Below are 21,558 nucleotides of genomic sequence, written 5' to 3'. Positions count from 1 at the left end.
TTGGTTGTGCATTATAATGCCACTGTTCATCAATATAGTGAGATATTAGATGTACAGTGACGTGTCCTTTATCTTTAAAAGTAACACACACTTACATAGAGCCCAGGAAACATAATGATTTTTTCTTTTTTTTTTTTTTTTTTAAATATGCCTATCTCACACTGCACAAAATGGAACCAACAACCATAAGTCAATAATTTCATGTTCTGTTATGAAAAAAGGTTTGAACATAAGATGATGTCGCACATCAGTTATAGCATGACAAAAAAAGCTTTACTCATCCATACACAAACCCTGAAGACGGAGTTTTTGAAATGTCCACACTGGCCGGAGTTTTCCAAATGCCAAGGTTCCGCTGTATGATAACTATATTTTGAAAACGCATATTTGGACTCTTGTCCACAGTCCAGAGCATTTGGCCTGAATGTATGAATGACACTACCTGTAATGCCTGTTATCTTTTAAGATTATAGATCATAGCCATTCAGTTGGTCATTTCATAGGTGACAAATATAGAAGCTTTTATACCGGTAAGTACTTTTTTGTTGTTCTTGTTGTTGTTTTTTTACTAATCTTGATGGTTTCTCAAGGAGATGGTAAACCGGTCATTCACCCACCAATGCAACTTTTTAGATGTTTAGTACTTTTTTAAGAAATGTGTTGCATAAAGTTGCATGAAAGTTATTTCTCATGCATTTTTCAGCAGACTATTAATTGCGTGAAGGTTTCAACCGAAACATACGCTAACTGAATACATTTTTCCCATAATAAATAATGTAAATTCCAGAAAGCAAAAAATGTTTCACAAAACATGTTTTTTATAGTTTTAAAATGATGGTTTCACATGCAGAAAGCAATTCAAAACAATATAAATAATGAAGGGAAAGGATATATGAACATTTAAGCTTGCTTTTACCTTCCTGCGTGTTGCCAGACACAATGTGGCAGTAAGAACAACGCGGACACCACCTTTGTGTTTTGTCATGAGTTATTCAATAGTGTTTCTCACCTCAATAACACAAAATAAAGCCAAAGAAAGTTGCAAGTGCCAGCATTTGAATAAAAAGATGAGAAATCCTACTGAATTAAAAAAAATAACTAACATCAAAACACAAAGGTGGTGTCCATTTTGATCTCGTTGCCACATTGTGTCTTAGGCATGTCTTCGATGAAGGTAAAAGTAAATGTTCATTTCTCCCTTTCAGTCGTCATTTAATATGCATTTAGAAATGTATGTATGTAAAACTATAAAAACATGTTTGTGTTAGCATTTCTGACACTTGTGGCGTAACAGTGTTTGAAGAAGAACTACAGAGTCAACCGCTAATGAAATCATAGATGGCCAACGGAGCTGACTTCCGGTCCCTGTTTCCATGTAGTGGCAAGCTAATAGGATGTTTTGAGATAAAAATACATATAGCAAGACACGCGCCAATTTTTTGTCGTACATTTTTTTACACTAACCAAGGTTCCATTGTATTTGTGTAGACATAACCTAAGTTACACACTGAAATGTGCATGTGTACAAATGAAAAGGAATTTACCATGTTAAATTGTTGCACATATACAAGCTAAATAAGACCAGGACCAGTTGGATATTTCAAAATGCACACATAACTAGTATTTCTTTAATTTCTGTTATTTTACGATGTTATAGGGAGTTGGATTTCTACCAACATTTAAAGGAAACACCCTTGGAAGAATACCGACCCGTCACCAGACCAAATCATTACCTCTAACCAGCATCACTCTTTCTGGCTCCAATATCACTCTTTCAACAGTAGTCACAAATTTTGGTGTAAAAATGGAACTCCAACTTTCCTTTGAATTCCATATCAATATCAGGCACCCCTGCAAGTCTTCCTCCTCATACTTCGCAACATTTCCAAATGCCCTATTGTCTCCCTGTCAGATGCTGAAAAGATGGTCCATGCCTTTATCTCCTCCAGGCTGGACTATTGTAACACACTTCTCATCAGAATTCCAACCAAAAGCCGACAGAGGCTCCAATACATCCAAAGCTCTACAGCTAAGATCCTGATGAGAGTGCACAAACATGAGCACATCACCCCCACAATGCACTCACTCATGGCTTCCCGTTTCCGCCAGTTTGAGTATAAGGTTCCCCTCCTCATACATCAATGTATCTATGGACATGCCCCACCTGCCTCAAAGAACTTCTCAACGCACAAAACAACACATTCCCTCAGATCCACCCACTCAAACCTCCTCCTCCTCCGCCATGGGAGATTAGGCGTTCTGTGCTGCTGCCCCATGCCTGTGGAATGCCATCACGGATACTTCCAATGACTGTTTTAAAAAAGGTCTAAAAACATTTCTTTTTAGCAAAACTTTTTAATGGATGCTGCGGCTAGAGGCTTCCCACTAATGTGCACCTTTTTGTGTTTTCGGACTTTTTCGACAATGGCAAATTCATATATACCCGAGAAGATCTAATAGCTGCTAGATCTAAAATAAACATTGACATGGCTAACGAGTTTGCATGGGCACATAACATTCTACTGGAGATAGCAAGATCATCCGGAGCGCCGTGGATTGTTGTCGGGTCAAGCAGGCCGAGAAGAGAGAAAAGCAATCGAGCGGATGGAGGGCTTGCATGCTAGTTTGGCTAACAAAACGACCACACAAACCCTCGCTGCCACCCATCTTTCTTACAAATACCAGATCCCTCAGCAACAAAATGGACAAACTACAGTTACAGATTGCCTGTGATTGACTTGTTCGGGAGTGTTGTCTGTTGATTGCTATGCACTCACAAATCCCCAATGCTACGGTGGAGCTAGTAGGCCACACCATTCATCGCCAAGACTGAAACAAAGCAACAAAGTAAGAGCAGTGGAGGCGGGTTTTGTGTTTATGTGGATGAGGATTGGTGCACGTAGACAAAATAATCGACAGCCACTGCACTTTGGACTTGGAGACCATGTCTGTCCATTGCAGACACTTATCTGCCAAAGGTGCCATTTTTACTGCTGTTTATATCCCACCCGATGCGACTGTTATCATGGCGCTCAGACAACTTTAGCACATCATAAATCAACACCAGAAAGCCCAACCAGACAGGGTCCATATCATAATTTTAATAAGGCATGCTTAAAGACTGTACTCCCCAAATTCCACCAGCATGTCAAGTGTCCTAAGGGAGAAAAGACACTTGACTGTGTTTATTCCAACATTAAGCATGCCTACAAAGGGACTCCCCTCCCCCACCTCGGACAATCTGACCACCTCTCACTGCTCCCCATTTCCATCTACACGCCCCTCAGAAAACAAACAAGTCCAACCACTCAGCTCATCGAAGTCTGGCCTGAAGATGCTCTCCTTCAGCTGCAGGACTGCTTTGCCTGCACAGAATGGAATGTTTCTGAACATCAGGACCTGGAGGTATACACACAGTCAGTTCTTTTCTACATCAAATGCTGTTTAGAAAACATCACTGTGGAAAGGGTGTTTTCAAACAGGAAACCCTGGATGACCAGCAAAGTTCAGGCTATGATTAGAACTCGCAAATTCAAGATGAGAGACAGCTCCCTGTACAGCACTGAACCTGACGAGGGGCATCATACAGGCCAAGACAGCGTACGGGAGGAGAATCGAGGGCCACTTGACTGAAGCAACCCATGACAAATGTGGAGAGGCATCCAGGCTTTAATCAACTACAAAAGCCAATACTCCTCATGCTCTGGCGGCAGCAGCAGCACCCTGGCAGAGGAGAGGATGCTCTTCTTGGACCACAGCTCAGCGTTCAACACCATCATCCCAGACATTCTGGTCGCCACTTGTCCAACTTGCCGCCCTCTGGAAGGTGCTCTCAATCAAGTCCAATACAAGTACAACAGTACAACAACAGTTTCTTCCCCAGGTGATAAAGACTGCATACACACAACCACACACCCCTAAATAAAGTTCCACTGCATTTCTGTATTATCCTTTCCTACTTTATGCATATATTTATATAGATATAGATATATTAGATTCATATCCACATTGGCATTATTTGTGTATGTCTATTTAAATATGAGTTTTCCTTGTATATGTGTTTTTTTATTTATCTTTTATTTATTTTATTCATAAATATTTACATATTTATTTGCTTACTTGCTAATGTATTGTGTTTTTGTATCTTACAAGTGTGCACTGCTGTGGAGGAGTACCCCCAAAATTTGGTTGTGTCAAACTGTGCAATGACATGAGCCTGTTTTATTAGCTCAAGGGTGCCAAACCCGTTATCATTGAGGGCCACATCACAGTTACGGCTTCCCACAGTGGGCCACTTGTAACTGTCAATGTGTATGAATATAAATGTATAACCACTTCATATTATTGCATAATTGCCCATGCATTTGATTTTTACATTTTTACTAACAAATTGATGGATAACTTGCTTTGAAATGAGAAGTGAAGTGAGATGTCATTCAAATATTTCTTGTTGATAACAAAACATGCTTGCAATATCTTTTTTGATTGACACACATTATTCCCAGGCTTTCGCAGGCCACATCTGGCCCCCGGGCCTTGAGTTTGATGCCTGTGTATTCAATGTTCCTTTTAAACTTTTCTATTTTTCAACAAAACTGCGTGTCCTCTTTTTTTCCTTTGTGACATTTTGCCCTTTGCAATCTCTGAATAAAAAGGGCATTACAAAAAATTTTTTATTATTACTACCGTTTTTATTATTATTGTAATTATATCAGGAAAAAAAATAATTTTGCCAGGTGCTTCCACACAAACAAGCCTAAAAATGAACTTATTCTGACAAAACAACCTTGCTTGCTGGATAATAATAATTTGAAATGAGGTAGCACTCTTGTAAACTCTTTTTGTGGATTAAAAACTGACTTCATTAAACTGCTTTAAAAAAGCATAGCAAAGCAGAACAACGTTATTGCTGCAGAGACGTGGTTCTTCAGGAGAAGGCGCCATATGTCTTCTGAAGTCCATAAATCCAAAGACGGAGTCATCAAGGGAAGAGATGTCATGAGAAGGGAGAGAATAGAAGAAGGTGCCATGACAGAAAGATTGATGAGGAGGCTGGCAAAAACACACCTACATTCAACAACTTGCCAACTATATTGGGAAAAACACAATACAGTCGGTGGAACGGGCCAAAGACAGAGACACCTGGAAGGACTGGTACTTAACGGCAGCTCAAGCCTGGAACAGGCATGGCACATGAAGAAGAAGACGATTTGACCAAGCTGAGAATTTTGCATATGTTGTGGCTGAACTTTAGAAAAGTTTTCAAGTGTGTCACAGGGGGTTTTGCACCATGCAGTTCAGCCGCAACTTAAGTTTCTCAGTAAAGCAGCCTTAGGTTGCACTCTGCACCACACCGTCCCCTCCATCAAGCTGCCAATGATGGAGGGGGGGGCGAGGGCCTGAGCAGCCTGAGCTGCTGTACTAGATGTCAAGAAAAAGAGCTCGGAGGTTTGGAGCTTCATGCGCTTTTCCAGATATACACTTGCATGGGCACAAACATACTAATTGTGTCTCGAGTTCAACTTACAGTACAGTGAGGATATTCACAAACAAAAGACACAATAGCCTGCTTGAGGTTAGCTAGGTGGAGTACAAAAGAGAAGAGGACAACCAGCATCCACTTCTTTAGGAAAATAAGACATCATCTTTCATTCTTCCTCATTTTCTTGTGTCCTGATGCAGTATGGTCAGAATGGTATGACAGAGCATGAAATGAAAAACAAAATATGCAGTCACATGCTCCATGATATCTACTCTCATCTCACATAATAAAATGTTTAAAGGACAGTTCAGACATGAAGTTGTATGACAACACCATCAGCAGTGTAATGTATCAGCAGTGACTTACCCCTGTGAGCAGAGTTCTGGTTGGATTTCGGTAAAGAGGAACATAGTTCCAGTTAGTTGCTGGGGTCACTTAAAAGGATAGTTTGGATTTTTTCACATGAAATTGTATGACATCCCCATCAGCAGTGGACTATATCAGCACTTACTTACCCCCACAATTGGTCCCGCGAGTCCCGTTCTGTTCGGAGCTCCGTGACTAGGAACGTGGTTCTGCTTAGTTGCTGGGTCATTTGAGTAAAGAGTTTGGCTTCTCAAAACAATATGAGTTCAAAAAAGTAATACATTTGCCTCCCCAAAATATCAGACCTCACAAATTGCTTGTCGTTATATTCGTCTCCCGCCGTGTCCCTGCGCACTGTCGACTCTCCATTCGCGTGTATGCGATTAAGATGTTTGCATCTTCTTCCGCTGTGGAACCCACATAAACAAGATGGCCACGGCCTCCGTCGCGGATGAAGATGCAAACATCTTAATCACATACACGCGAATGGAGAGGAGACAAGGAGACGCAGGGACATGGCGGGAGACAAATATAATATTGTGTTACTCAAAATGTGTAACTCTTTTGAGCGCATATTGTTTTGAGAAGCCAGACTCTTTACTTAAATGACCCAGCAACTAAGCAGAACTAAACTACATTCCTTGTCACAGAAATCCGACCAGAACTGGATTCGCGGGACCAAATTTGGGGGGGGGGTTAATCACTGTTGAAATAGTCCACTGCTGATGGGGATGTCATACAACTTCATGTCAAAAAATCCGAACTATCTTTTTGAGTAAAGAGTTTTGGCTTCTCAAAACTTCATGCATTCAAAAGAGTAATACATTTGCATCACAAAACCGTTGCTAACAAAAAAGTCAGACCTCTCCGTAAGTCGCCCAGCGTTATTTCGTCTCTGTTTGTATCACTAGGCACTCCCGCCTATCCATTGTTGTGTGTGTGTGTTCCACAGTGTTTACATGCGCGGATGGAGACTGCTGTGACCTGAGTCTCCGATTGCAGCAGTCTCCATCCGCACATGTAACACACACACACAGCAATGGACAGGCGGGAGCAGAGGAAATAACGCCGAGCGACTGAGAGGTCTGAACTTTCTGTTAGCAACGGTTTTGTGATGCAAATGTATCTCTTTTGAACGCATAGGGATTAGAGAAGCCAAACTCTTTACTTAAGTGACCCACGCAACTAAACGGAACTATGCTCCTCTCACCGAAATCCGACCAGAGCTCCGCTCACGGAACAAAGTGGTGGGCAAGTCACCGCTGATACACTACACTGCTGATGGGGATATCATACAACTCAGTGTCAAAACATCAGAACTATCCCTTTAAGTTTATACATCATACCTACCAATGCATCATCTCTTTCTCATTGTATGTATGACTGCATGCCAATCTCCAGCAACCTATTTTCTCTCACGTTTCATCTGTGATTCACATTTCCCCAAGAGGCAAATGCAAAACTAGCTTTGTTGTCTGTAACTGAGGCAGTAACTTGGGAACAGTTTCTTAGCAACAATAAGCCACCCAGCTGCCTGGCAGTCTCTTCCGTTTGCGGGTATATTTGAAAACGGTCCACTGCAGTTAATCATCCATGCTAATACTTAGGGTTGCGATGGCATGCTAGTCTATGAGTCAAAACTCAGAGTGTGATATATTGCTCATGGACCAACAGTTGCTTGTGGTGGATTCTAAAACACTGATACAAATCAAGTCCACGCAGAGAACACAGGCATGCACAATTAACTTTTGGAGAACCCTCACCGTAATTCTGGATGTAATAAAAAACACTTGTTGGTCATCCATCATCAGGTGCCAGAGGTACTTAAAGCTTTGGCTTTGTGCCAACTCAAGTGGAACTCTTGCTGAACTGCTGTAGTACTCTCTGAAACAATTATAACCTTCATTAAGGGCCGTAAAATCTGAATGCTCTGTTTTTCGAGGCCCAAATATGTTGCCAAGAAATATAAGGTGCCGTTCTAATTGCGCAATGAAGGGTATAATTTAGTCAACAGCAACTGTGTGTTTACAAATAAATATGCCTTCATTAGAGTGTGTGGTTGTCTCACAGGCACACAATCTGATGTGTTGTTGTCACGTCTGTTATCAGCACACTTAGGAAAGTAATATGACAGTGCGTGACCACATAGGAAGTTCTGAGTCACCTTGCTTGCTAATCTCATTAGAGCCCAGTATGTAACCATGTACTTTTTATTGTACATGACAGAATGGCAGCATGCCAAGGTTGTTACAGCACACTCCAATCGCTATCAAGGTTGACTGCATGCCGCATGCAGCTTGTATACCTGCTGCAGTCTCTGTCTTTAGTTTTAAGATTACATTGTTTTTCTTTCTGGAAATATAGTTTTCATGTTTCCTAACAGTCTTGGTTTGCTTTTCCCGCTTGACAGCACACCTGTGTCAGCTCTGCTGCTTCTGTCCTGTCGACTATTGCCTGCTTTGTCGCCCTTTGTTTCTCCATGGTTGTGTCACAAGTTCTATTGTAACTAATTCTTTGTTTTCTTTATGAGTCAGATATTCTACTACATTCAGCTCACACGCACCTTTCCATTTTAGGATATATTTGTGTGAGCAGTTAAACACGAAAGTATTGTTTATTAGGGTGTCTATTAAGGTCCAAGCTGTGGTTGTCCCTCTTAAACTGTTTATCATCGTTCTGAAAACTAAATACTTTGTTTCATTTTCTACTGCTTATGTTCAAGGTCATGGGGGAGCTGGAGCCTATCTGAGGTGGGGTACACACTGGACTGGTCGCCAGTCAGTCGCAGGGCACATAGACGACTATTCACACTCACATTCACACTTACGGACATTTTAGATTTTCCATTTAACCTAAATGCGTGTTTTTGGACTGTGGTAAAAAAAAAAAAAAAGCACTCAAAGTAAACTCATGCAAGTGTAATGTATGCCAGCTGGTGTGGCTGTGCAGTTGTATGTTGGAAGCCCTCATTCGCTGGCACCTCCAGAGCTGATCTGAGCAAATTGACAGCACAGGCTTTTTTGACTTGTTGCCAAACGCTGATCAACATAACTCTCATTTAGAAATGTGTTGCACAAGCATGAAGAGAACATATAAATTCAACACACAGATTCTAATATACGACCACCTTATTGCTGTAAGGCAGATGGCTAATCACATGCTCTGTCGTACTGCATGGATGTGTTCTGGTTACCAACGCGGCCTTTCAGCTAGACAGTGATTTTAAACTATCGTCAAATAGTGGTAAAAAAAAACATCCTTTTCTACCTACGGCAGCTGGCGAAGCTTGAAACTTTTTTCAAGGCAGCAATCCATGCCTTCATCACGTCTCGGCTGGATTACTGTAACATTTTCATCTTGGAGTTAGCCAGTCTTCCCTGTCCTGTCTGCAGAGGGTACAAAATGCAGCTGCACGACTTAACTAGTACGTTTTAGCCTCACTCTACTGTCTGCTGGTGCATTTTAAAATCCTTTTGTTTTTAAGTCTTTACATCATATGTGTCAAACTCTGGCCGCGCTGCAATTTCATTCGGCCCACAGAACTGTTTGGAAAACAGCATCGCGGACCTCAACAAGCGCAACAATTATTAGACCCTGTCTGTACAAAATACCTTAAGAGGCATAAGATCGTCAAACGTGATCATTTTAATGACAGCAAAACATGCTGGGAAATGTGTAATCCACACATTCCACTGCTGCAAACTCTTGCAGGTTACACATCCCACAGACTGTGATGTTTCAGTGTTGATATAAAATACTGCAGCTTTTGTCTGGCTGTTGAGAGAATGAAAGATGGTCAATCAACACTTTCACTTTACTGAAAGCAAACAACCGTCATAATGTCTATTCATAGCCGGATCTCCATTCCTTTTTCTGGCTCATCCAAACAGTAGTCAGGACACATTTACGGCCCTAGAGGCTATCGGAAAGTAGGAATGCACGGACACAAACATGGATATTTTCAAAATGCACATTTCCCTGACTCAGGTGGAAAAAAAAAAAAGTCCATCCACACGAGTAAAGTTAAAAAAAAAAAAAAAAAAAAAAAATCATGCCCACATAAAAACACATTCACCAGCTGTCATGAGCATTTTGTTCCAACATGAAAACGCAACCACATGGCCTGGTACATTATGCACTCCTGACCAAAATTTTAAGACTAGTTGAAAAAATTGCAAGAATTTACATTTTGCACTGTTGGATCTTGGAAGTAAGCAATTTATAGCAAACAAGCATTAAAGTGAAATAGGATGTTCATCAGCTGTTCAAAAGTGTAAGACCACAGCCTTTAAAATCTTGGCATAAATGTGGATTCGACGTCATTTTTTGTCAGGTATTCACACTCATGATCTCTTGATGGCAAAGGCAAAAAAGCTTTCCCTCTTTGAATGCGGTTGGATTGTTGAGCTGCGTAAGTCAGGCCGCTCGCAGTGCTCCATTGCTGCTGAGGTTGTCATTTTAAACCTCTTAAAAGATCCTTAAAAGTGAAGTGGTAGACGCAAAAAAATTAACTGGCCCCGATCCAGAGGATCCGATTGGCTGTCTGTGTCAAGACACAGAAAAAAATGAAGGTTGTTACTGGTGCAGAGTGCAGTCCAATAACAGTCCATCCACCATTTGCTAGAGAAGGGTACAAAAAATGTTTTCAAAGGCCTCACCTCCTTCCATGCCACAAAATTGCCTGTTTGGAATTTACACAAGAGCAGCAAACTTGGGACATTACAAAGCGGAAGAAAGTTTTATTCTCCGATGACAAAAAATGTAACCTTGACAGTCTTGATGGTTTCCAACGTTACTGGCTTGACAAGGTCTCACCTGAGATGTTTTCCACACGGCACAATGGAGTTGGCGCCATCATGATCTGGGGTGCTTTTTCCTTGAGGGCTAGATACTTCAAGAGAGAACAATGGTGCTTCAGGTAGTGCAGGGGCGTCAAACGGCAACTGGCTATGTACTCAATTTTATTTTGTGTCACTCCCATTTTTTGGGCATTTTGAAGCTCCACATAGAATTTCCTTAAGATCCAACAGTGCAAAATGTAAATTATTTGATCAGGAGTGGAATGGTATGCAAATTTGGCATGTTTTAATCCTGGTATGTAGGCTTTTTACGAATCTATTGTCAGTGCAACTTCCAACAATCATCTGCGTGTGTGTGCGCACTGATGATGAATATGAGTGTGCTACATTCATTCACCGATTATGTATTATGTACGGTATATAAATCCCTCTCTTCCCCAGCCTTACAGTATCTCTCTGAGCTACTCCCCCCATAGCCCTGGTCCCTCCGGTCAACTGTTTGCTGTTCTTAGAGGTTAAGGTTCCTAGAGAAAATCAAAGCGCAAGCTCAGAGGGGGCAGGCTCTTCTCCACTGCTGCTCCTAAAATGACTCCTAAAACGATCTCCCCCTCCACCTGAGACAGGCCCCTTCAACATTAACTTTTAAGACCTATCTTAAAACCTACATTTATTCCTTGGCTTTTAAGCCAGCAAGAGACTTGAAGTCATTTGAATTTTTTTACTCCGTGTTTTATTATATGTTATATAAACTTCTTGTATGCTATGCCATGTGCTTTTAGTTCTGTTTCTTAATTATATTTTATGTTTGCCTTTATGTTTATTTTTTAATTTAATATTTCAACTGTTTTCAACTGTTGTTGCGGTTGATCAATCAGTAAAGTTTGCATGGCCTATGTGTCAGCTGTAGTCAAAATGAACATTTTTTAGGTTTTCATCCATTTTATCAAGGTGAAGACAATTTGGCAGGTGCGACATATAAGATCAACAGAATTTCCTTCATTTCCACAGAACAAAATGTTTTTGCATATGAAATTATATTATGAGCAAAAAAGGTTGCTGAATTTGTTAGTTTTAAGGCTCTCTCAAATGCAATTTGTCCTGATGGGCACAGGTTAGGGTGAGAGTAGTACGAGGTTCAGCAACTGTTGTATAATTAGCCTGCAGAAACGATATTACGGTCGTATAAACATGATGTACAGTAGCCACTGCATTTACTATTAACATGTTATCTATGATCCTGCTGAAAATATTTGCAACTCCAATTGTTTGACAAATGAGGACTATGTCTGCAGGCCCAAAATCAATATATCTATCTCATGAGCTATGTTGAGGTCTGTGTGCGGTAAAGCAGTCATCCACAACTACTACATGACCAATCTTGATTCAGTCAAACAAAACAAAAGGTCATCGATTGCCATTTGTCATTCTTCACATTCCTTTTGTTCATACAGTACGTTTGAATGCTGACAACATGAAATGACAAAACAAACAAAAAACATTCAATTGCTGTTGTTATAATGCATTTAACTCTTATTGTATTTGTCTATACTGTATGTATACTTTTATTAGTGTCATATTTTTGTTCATCTGCCTCCACTTGAAACTACACCACTAATTAACAAAGTGCGCGAGTAGCCCTTACCCTTGCATGTTGGAATGGTGCCACTCCACGTGCCATTGTTAGTGCAGGTCCTGGTGACATTGTGGTCTTCTCCAACCATCACATAGCCCGGGTGACACATAAAGGTCACATTGTGGCTCACTGTTGTGTCATCTCCAAATCGAAGCCCATTTGCTGGGCTTCCGGGGTCTCCACAAGTGATCACTGTCATCATGAACAAAGCATAAACATTACAAATAAAACATTATCACCTGATAGGAATCAAGCACAACTCTGAAATGCTACTTAGAAAATGACAAAAGTAATTCATCGCTGCAGATTACTGAAAATCAGGTTATTACTAAAGACAAATACCTTTTGGCACTCACATATTCTTTCACTTTGTTTCAGAAAGCAATCTGAAGTTGTGGAAAACACAGGAGAGGCCAACTTTTTCCTACCGATTTATTGTTGGTCTCCCAATCTCGCTGTCCCTTTATTTGCAATATTTGCAGAAGGTATACATAAAAAGAACAATAGTCTCACATAGACATTTATTTTCAAAGTTTGTGGGGTTGAATGATACACCGGCGCATCATAAAAATGGCTAAATATAATGCAAAAGATATATACGCACACTAAAAACCTGAGCAGTTCCACCATGAGGATTGTGGGATTGATGCCCAGCTATACTACTAGCACATACGTTGGATGTACAAGCACCAGCTCACAGGTTTTGACAATTTCACCACCTGCCTTTGTAAAAGCTGCTTGCTAATGTGGTACAACACATGGCTGAGTGTTGCCCATTACAATGTCAGTTATTGACCTCATTCTATCTGATGTTACCAGCCTCTGTTTAATTGCTTTTTCAGAGCCCCTCTTTCACCTTTCAGCCTTAATTTGCATTCGCTTATTAAAAATCTTGCCTGACTTTTTCACCCTAATGGAAGAGACCAGTTTGATGTTGTCCTTGCAAACGCCGCCAACATTAAATGAATTCTAGTTTGTTTATAATCACTTCCTGCCAAGGATATCAACACTTGGATGTATTCATCAAAATTCTGGTTGCAATCTTTCTGTGGAGCCGCTCGATGTGAATACTTTGCCTCTGTGCTTTCTCCAATAAGACAGCTGTTTGCTCAATATCTTTTCAACCTGAGCATGAAAAGCATAAGAAGGTATGGTAAGAAAGAAAATTATGCCAAATCCAGGAAAAAAATAAAGCTTAAATGTGTAGCCTTGGTGTTTCATTGAAGGTTGTGTGAACCTTTTGGCTACCTGCTCTATGGTGCTTTGTAAGGTTCTACTTTCCTGGGAGGGATTTTTATACATCCCCCTCATACTTTCTGTCCATTATCTGATGCCAGAGGATGAAAATGCAGTCCAGCGAGGACTGATGTAAGATACATACAGAATAAAGAACTAAATTTATATCCACAGTAGTGACACGGTTGTAAGGATGCCTGTGTCAATTATTCTGATGGTCCATCACTTTGGCCCACAGCAAAGAACTCAACAACTATGGAGATAGATTGCAATGCAATTTAGTATAGACGTTGATGGCCACTTTAGTCATTTTTCAGCTTCTTTCTTGGGAACATTATCTTGGCACTTGAATTAAATGCATAAAGACTGGATCACATTGTAATTGATTTTTTCTTTCGGTGCAAAAAATGCAGATATAAAAATATACAGTATATATTTATATCACATTTTTCATGTTTCATTCAGGTGTCTCGGACAATTTTGTATGTGTTTTGTTCATGAAACATATACTGCAGTGACACTTGCACAAGAGTGTTTTTCAGTACTATAGCAACAGTTCATACTGTATGTCTACTGCAGTTCTCAAGCCGTGGGTGGTGGCTCTATTCTGGATGGGTCGCAAACAGCTAGTCAACAATGACATTAAAAAATGTAATGGGATGTGCACATTTCAAAAGCCTGCTGGTAATATACACAACCATTGTTATCAGTTAAAACCACACTGCAGCACATTATCTTGAATTAAATCTGATAAGTCATTGTACGACAGTTAATAAAGAAAAGAAGCCCTTTGTCAAGAAAAAGCCCTTCACGGGACTGGAGGGAGAAACATAACATAAAACTGAAAACGTCTAAGCGCACTGAATCACCAATACACACTATGTCAACGTCATTGTTACTCTATTCACCACCTGTGTGGTCTCACTCTCCTTAACTTTATTTCTTTCTTTGTGTAATGTTATTCTGATGGAAGTCCTGCTGTATAAATTTGTATATAATATATCAACATATGTATTAAATGATTTATATATTACGTTTACTTTTTTTTTTTTTTTTACAAACTTTTTTTAAAGTTTGACCGAATTCAGCCCTCTTTGGTTATCAGGACTGTGATGTTTAATGCAACTGGAATGCTCCCTGAAAACATGTAAGAAACCAGCTCCCTGCTTGAAGCTCATCTAACACACTGATCAGTATGCTGGCATGAATTCGGCATCTAATCTTAACCTTAAACCCCAAACAGAAACAAAACAAAAGGGTAGAGTCAGAGCAGAATGTGTTTAAAAAAGTTACAAATCAACACAAATGTTGAAAATCTCTGTTTACAAAATCTGAACCCCCCCCCCCCACACAAATCACAATATGCGTCGTCATAATTGTTGTTATAATCCAGGGGTGGTCCAAAGTACGGCCCGGGGGTTGTTTTTTTTTGGACTGTGGCACATACCAAAAAATATTATATAGCAAAACAAAACCCCAACAACAACAAAAATGGAAAAATCAGCGGTAATTTTACAAAAAATAAAGTCATAATATTATGAGAAAAGGTTGTAATCATTTTACAAGAATATCCATCCATCCATCTTCTATGCTGCTTATCCTCACTAAGGTCACAGGGGTATTCTGGGGCACATCCCAGCTGACTTTGGGCGAGAGGCAGGGTACAACCTGGACTGGTCGCCAGCCTATTGCAGTTTATGAGAATAATGTTGTAATATTATGAGGAAAAATTTGAGCTTTGAAAAATGAGTTTTGAACTGCCAGGCAGGAGGCCTAGAGGAAGACCAAAGAGGAGGTTTATGGATGTAGTGAAAGAGGACATGAAGGTAGTTGGTGTGAGAGAAGAGGATGCAGAAGACAGGGTTAGATGAAGGCAATTGATTCGCTGTGGCGACCCCTGAAGGGAAAAGCCGAAAGGAAAAGAAGAAGATTGAGGAAAAATAACGACACGTTAGTAGCATAAAGTTGAAGTAGAAAAAAAAAAAAGCTGTAATGTGAAACAAAACAATTTTTGGAAAATCTTGGTGTGGAAAAAGTTATGTTACTACAATAAAGTCTATATATTATGGGAATAAATTCATTATTACGAGAAGAAAATGTAAAAGAAGAAAGTTGAAATAACAAAAACAAAAGCAGAAATGGAAACTACATTTTACAAGAATAAAGTCAAAATATTCTTTAAAAATGTTTTAAAAAGTTGTATTCTAGTGAGAAAAAACAGTCGCAATTATAGGAGAATAAACTCGTAATATTACGAGGAAAAATAATGTCATTTCAGTGGCATAAAATTGAAATATTAAAGTCATAACATGAGAAACAAACCAAACAAAATAAAGTTGTAATTTTTGAAAAACTGGGTTGGGGAAAAGGTTGTAATATTATGGGAATAAAGTCAAAATATTATGGGAATGAAGTCATAATATTATGAAAAAAAAATTATGAAGATTGTTTAAGACCAAAGTTCAAATATTTAGAAAATAAAAAAAAAATCAACAGCAAAAAAGACCAATGTTTGTACTAATACTTACTAATAACACTTTTTCACCTATATCACAAAGCTGAGATGCAGTTTTTTCATTGAAATATATACAGTACAACATATGAGCATGTGTTGGTTTATAAAATATCAAAAAGTGGCTCTTGCATCCTTTCATGCCTCGGTGGAAAAATGGACACCCGTGTTGTAGTTGATACTCAATTTGAAACACTGTCATAGATGGACTTTAAATAAAATTGTGTCTAAAATCATTTCAATAAAATAAAGACATTTGTAATGTGTTATTGATATTCAACATCCGCTCTCTTATTACTCAGAAATATGTGCAACAATTCCATTACAAAACCTGTCACTTAATATGAAAATGTTTTTTCCCCTCACTGTTAAATAAGTGACACATTCAAAAAGTGTACGTACCAAAGAGCACAGCACTTTGCTTCATTGCATCATTTGTTGTATCAAATGATTCAACAGTTGGTGCAAATCATATTGCATTGTAGGCTTATGAATGTATCATATTGCTGGCAGCCTCTTTAAGATATGTATCACACTGGCCTCAGCTTTGTGTTGTAGTACAGGTGACAAAGTGCATTATTACTAGGGCTTGTAATATCAATATTTCAGATTTTGTCTTGATGAATTGTATTATTTTTAATGTGGCACAGACTAATAAAAAAATGAGCCGCAAGCTGCAATTTGGCCTCACCTGGCCTAACTAATAGAGATGCACATCCTTCATGATTACTGTTCTTTTTGAACAGCTCTTTATAGCAACACTTTACAGTTCACCGAGCGAGACTCTTCGCTCGTGCACTTCAACTCATTTGCTAATTCCTCAATGTGCTCGGTAAATTAATTTTTTTTTCACTCTCATTCTCCCTCCGTGAGAATACTATAGGACATGATCAATTGGAAAAAGAACCCTGAAAATGAAAGGCTCCTTAATAAAGCCAGCATGAGACCATCCTGGCATCGAAAGCGAAGTGACTGCTGAAATGAAACGTGTGGAGAAGACTCAATATCACCAATTTGTTGATAGCCTGCAGAGAGCTTGACTATAACTAATGCATTCAATTTTCAAATAATGCCACCCATTGTCTATGTGTGCCAATACACAGAAGCACATGGAGAGAAAAAAACAAAACAAAACATTGTGGACTTTTCGGAGGAGTGTGTTTGCAAAATGTATTTGATAGTCTTCAATTCAGCATAATTTGCCATACTGTCTAATTACTGCAAGGCTCATTTGCTGAGATAAAGGCAATAAAAAGCTTGACAATTCAGAGGAGGGGCACAGATTTATGTGCTACTTTAAGACTTAGGTGTCTATTTTAGCTTCATTTTTCAGAGCTCATCATACAGCCCATCAGGACAATGACTGATTCAGTTTATCGTGTGTAACTGACATTCACAGCCATGACAGTCAGTGTGTGCTTAAAGGTGTTTGTGTTCATTTATTTAATTCATTGTTCTATTTTGGCGAGAAACAACAACATATTGAATAATTGCCCTTGTGCACATGGGATTGAGCTATGAATAGATGTACGGTCGATTAATTCGAACTGAGCACATCTCAGCTGTCAGTCACCAATCATTTTCTTCCACTATAAAAAGCACGACGCTCATTCTCTTTCTTCATATCAACATTCCTTTTATACAGCAGGGAATATGATAAACATTGTGCAGCTGAGGAACCTTTAAAGTGAAATCAACAACACAAAGACTGTTCTTCATGTCTCAGATGTGCAAAAAAAATACTCACACGTGCAGTTTGGAGCCACGCCAGACCACGTGCCATTCGCCAGACACTGGCGTGTGGGCGAGCCTGACAGGAGGTATCCCTCCATACACGAATACACAATAGAGTGGGAGAAGGTTGTACCATCCACACGGGAAATACGGCCATGAGCAGGTGTCCCTGGGTTCCCACACTGCATTGCTGTAGGCGAGACGTGGAGGAGTTGAGGGTCAAAAGTGGAAAAAAAAAGAATGGATTTCATATTTTCCATAACAAGAATTCATAACCGAGTGTGGCTGAAAGATGACGAGTAATGGTCTCAAAGCGAACAAAGGGCTTCTTCACATTACATTAATAACCATATTTGTTTATGAGATAATTGGTGTTTTGCTTTTGACCTAATGGAGACTTGTTTTTTTACTCTGATAAGTGCTCATGTGGAAGAGTTGGAAAAGGGCAACAAGAAGTCATTGAGTTATTGTCCCATTACGTCCGCTTGCCTCAAATTAGCGAATTCAGGAACGCCTTGTTTTTCTTTTAAGAGGCCGTGAACCAGCAAAGAACCTTTAATCCATAGTGTCACAGCTTTATTTACGAATGCTAATGGAGTAGCGGTTAGCAAATTCCCATCACATCATTGATGTGGCCTCAGCAAGGGAAGTGTACATGTTGTGTATTGTGCTATTGTAAACCCTCAGGAATAAAACATGACTTACAAGTTCAAACCGTAAATCTAATGCTTACCAAGTTGTACATGAGGCAAACAGCAATCAAAAGAGCACAAAGGACAGATAATAATGTTCATGTTTGGCAAACACAATGACTAATGTTTTTTTTTTAGCTTAGCTTTAAGAAATGTTAACAATAACAAGTATTGAATTTTTTGTTGACAAAACAGGGAGCAGCTGCAGCACTACTTCAAACTATAATGCAGTAACATGACAAATTATCGGCTTGTTTACATGTATGCACTACTTCGTGCATGTTTTAGATCGGTGATTCTCAACTGGTGGGTCACGGGTCCTAATCTTGCACTTTTATTCTGAAGGGGATTTTTTATGCAGCGGGGTGTCGTGTATTAATACTCCTCAAAGTGGTGAAGACGCTCTGTAGTGCTATTTGAAACCCCCTGTCATAGAAGAAGAATGCTTGTTATTAGTTACTGCCATTTCGATGTTGAAAGATGTTGAATGTAGCAGTCCTCTCTCTTATTGAGCCTTATACAGTGTTGGTCTGGAAATATTAATGCATTTTAAATAAAATCATTTTGAGTAAATGTCACATTCTAATGAGAAAAAAAGTTTTACGAGAATAACGTGACGCAATGGTGACGTTTCTTGCACGTAACACAGAGCTAGTGGAAGACCTTGCTTCAGACTCAACACTGTGGTCTTCAAAGCATTGATAGTTAAGACAAGAGTAACACTTCACCTTCCGTGGAAACATGATGTAAAACAATAGTTCCCCAAAGTGTATTGATTATAAAAAAAAAATAGATCAGTAGAAAACCAAATCAAAACGCGGATCATGGACATTACGCCATCTTTCTGATTTTGAATCAGTGTCACTTTCATTATTGTCTGAATTGTTGATGAAAAAAATAGCATGCAAATACTCTGAAGCTCAGACGTCAGCTGATTTGCATATTGACTTTCTTGATTCACTTTTAGTTAAATGATTGTGATGGCAAAATGGTGATGGCCAAACGGGCTGAAACTGACATCAGATCGTGTTTTGTACTTTGTACACATCAGACACGAAGAAAGTATTTGACACTTTGTCCCCTGTTTATTCAATGTGTTTGCAGAATATGTTTATTTGGTTATAACGTCAAATCACTGTAGCATGTGCATCTTGCACCTCGAAATGATGGCACTCTCCCTGGTACCCCTTTCAGGAGAATCACCCATATATCATTTCTTAGCATGTTTACAAAATATCAAAGTGGCCTTTGAATCCTATCATTTTTCAGTATGCGGCCCTCGGTGGACAAAGTTCGGACACCCCTGTTCTTAGTATAAATTTGCAATGCTGCTTGAACAGGAGGAGCATGATACCTGTTGTAAAGCAAACAATCAGTTCACTCATACTGCATGAGTAAGCTGGCGAAACATCCATCCATCTAATTTCGATGCCGCTTGTCCTCACTAGGGTTGCGGGGGTATGCTGGAGCCTATCCCAGCTGACTTCGGGCGAGAGGCGGGGTACACCCTGGACTGGTCGCCAGTCAATCGCAGGGCACATATAGACAACCATTCATACTCCATCCATTTTCTTCCGCTTAACCCGGTCCGGGTCGTAGGAGCAGCAGTCTCATTAGGGAAGCCCAGAGTTCCCAGCCCCCAGCCACCTCCTCCAGCTCCACCGGGAGGACACCAAGGTGTTCCTCGGCCTGCTGTGAGACATAATCCCTCCAGCGTGTCCTAGGTCTGCCCCGAGGCCTCCTCCCGGCTGGGCATGCCTGGAACACCTCACCAGGGAGGCATCCAGGAAGCATCCGGACTAGATGCCTGAGCCACCTCAACTGGCTCCTCTCGATGCGAAGGAGCAGCGGTTCTACTCTGAGCTCCTCCCGGATGACCGAGCTCCTCACCCTATCTCTCCATCCATACTCACATTCATTAAGCTGCTGAACAGGACAGGTTAAAAAAGGAGGTGATGATGGTTGGCCCGCAGCCAAACAAGTTGAAAACCACTGTTTAGATTACGCAGAACTTCAAGGCTACATATTTTCGTAACGAGAAAATGACAGTTTTTTTTCTTCTCCTCAGCATCAAGTCTAATTAGAAAACTGATTTGCTTTCTCAATCACCTAATTGCCTGGAAAATGTGAAACAGTGATTCATGCAGGAAACAGACATGTTGTGGCTACTGTGGAGATTTGTCAATTAGCACATATGCTCAAACACACACTCGCGGATGTGCGATCGCATTACTCACACATGCCACCAGGTGCTATAATCATCATTAGACACGCGCAAACCTGTGCACACACACACATTAGGTATTCAGTCAGGAGACAGCAAGTGGGGGCAGAGGGAAAAAAAAAGACACGGAAGGAGAGGTAGCCAGACAATAAGATTAAGTAGGAGAGAAATCTGAGCAGAACCAATAGAAAAGGCTGACTGGAGGAAATGAGCGATCGAGTGAGACGGCGAGAAAAATAGAGAGATTGAATGGAAAGCAGACCTACAGAGAGGGGTTCAGATGGTTCGGTGTGTTGGCCTGTCATATTATAAACGACACTGGCAAAATGCTGAGCTGGCCGATGGTAGAGGAGAGCAAAGCACTCAGAAATTTGCCTTGATATCTGAATCTCCTGAGGTAACTTATGCAAGATAAAGAGCTGGGGTTCTCAGCTAATATCTTCTAAATTCACAATGATTCATTTATCACAATTCAAAACTCAGCAGTGCTCTACGTGTCTAAACTTTTGGGAGGTTGCATGCTTGAAGCCAGCCACAAAGTCATGCGCAGGCTTGAACCACGCTGCATTCAACTATACATCTGGTTTGTACTGTGTTTTTGATATTTGCAGTACAATACAGTAATTGGCGTGACACGGTCAATGCCTGCAGCATGCACATTTACGCCTGCATGTAGCACATGCACAGAATGCTAACTGAGGCTTCATATTTTTGGCTGTCTTTTCGATATTGCAGTTTCTAATTTTTTGCTACAGGCACTTTTTTGGACAGTATTGACACCCCTACATCATCCCACATGTTTTTTTTTTATGTAACACCATGAGTTTAAAGGTGGATGTATCCCTGAGTGGGAGGAAATACGCGTATAGTATTTCTCTAA

General features: G+C 40.1%; 1 protein-coding gene across 6 annotated transcripts in view; it reads right to left on the bottom strand.

Moving 5' to 3' along the window:
* LOC129185423 (CUB and sushi domain-containing protein 3-like) overlaps positions 1–21,558 on the bottom strand; it is a 307,190-nt gene that overhangs the window by 40,196 nt on the left and 245,436 nt on the right. For all 6 annotated transcript variants that reach the window (XR_008572067.1, XM_054782498.1, XM_054782497.1 and 3 more), the window contains exons 58-59: positions 17,776–17,952; positions 12,290–12,472 (exon numbers count right to left, since the gene is read on the bottom strand). Coding sequence is in view for 5 of the 6 variants with exons in the window: in XM_054782498.1 (XP_054638473.1) it covers positions 12,290–12,472; positions 17,776–17,952 (360 nt within the window). In the remaining variant the exon portion in view is untranslated. The remainder of the gene's footprint in view (positions 1–12,289; positions 12,473–17,775; positions 17,953–21,558) is intronic.

The sequence above is a fragment of the Dunckerocampus dactyliophorus genome, chromosome 7 (assembly GCF_027744805.1).
Source record: "Dunckerocampus dactyliophorus isolate RoL2022-P2 chromosome 7, RoL_Ddac_1.1, whole genome shotgun sequence".
In the NCBI taxonomy this organism is placed as follows: domain Eukaryota; kingdom Metazoa; phylum Chordata; class Actinopteri; order Syngnathiformes; family Syngnathidae; genus Dunckerocampus; species Dunckerocampus dactyliophorus.
This window is presented reverse-complemented; position numbering and strand designations above follow the sequence as displayed.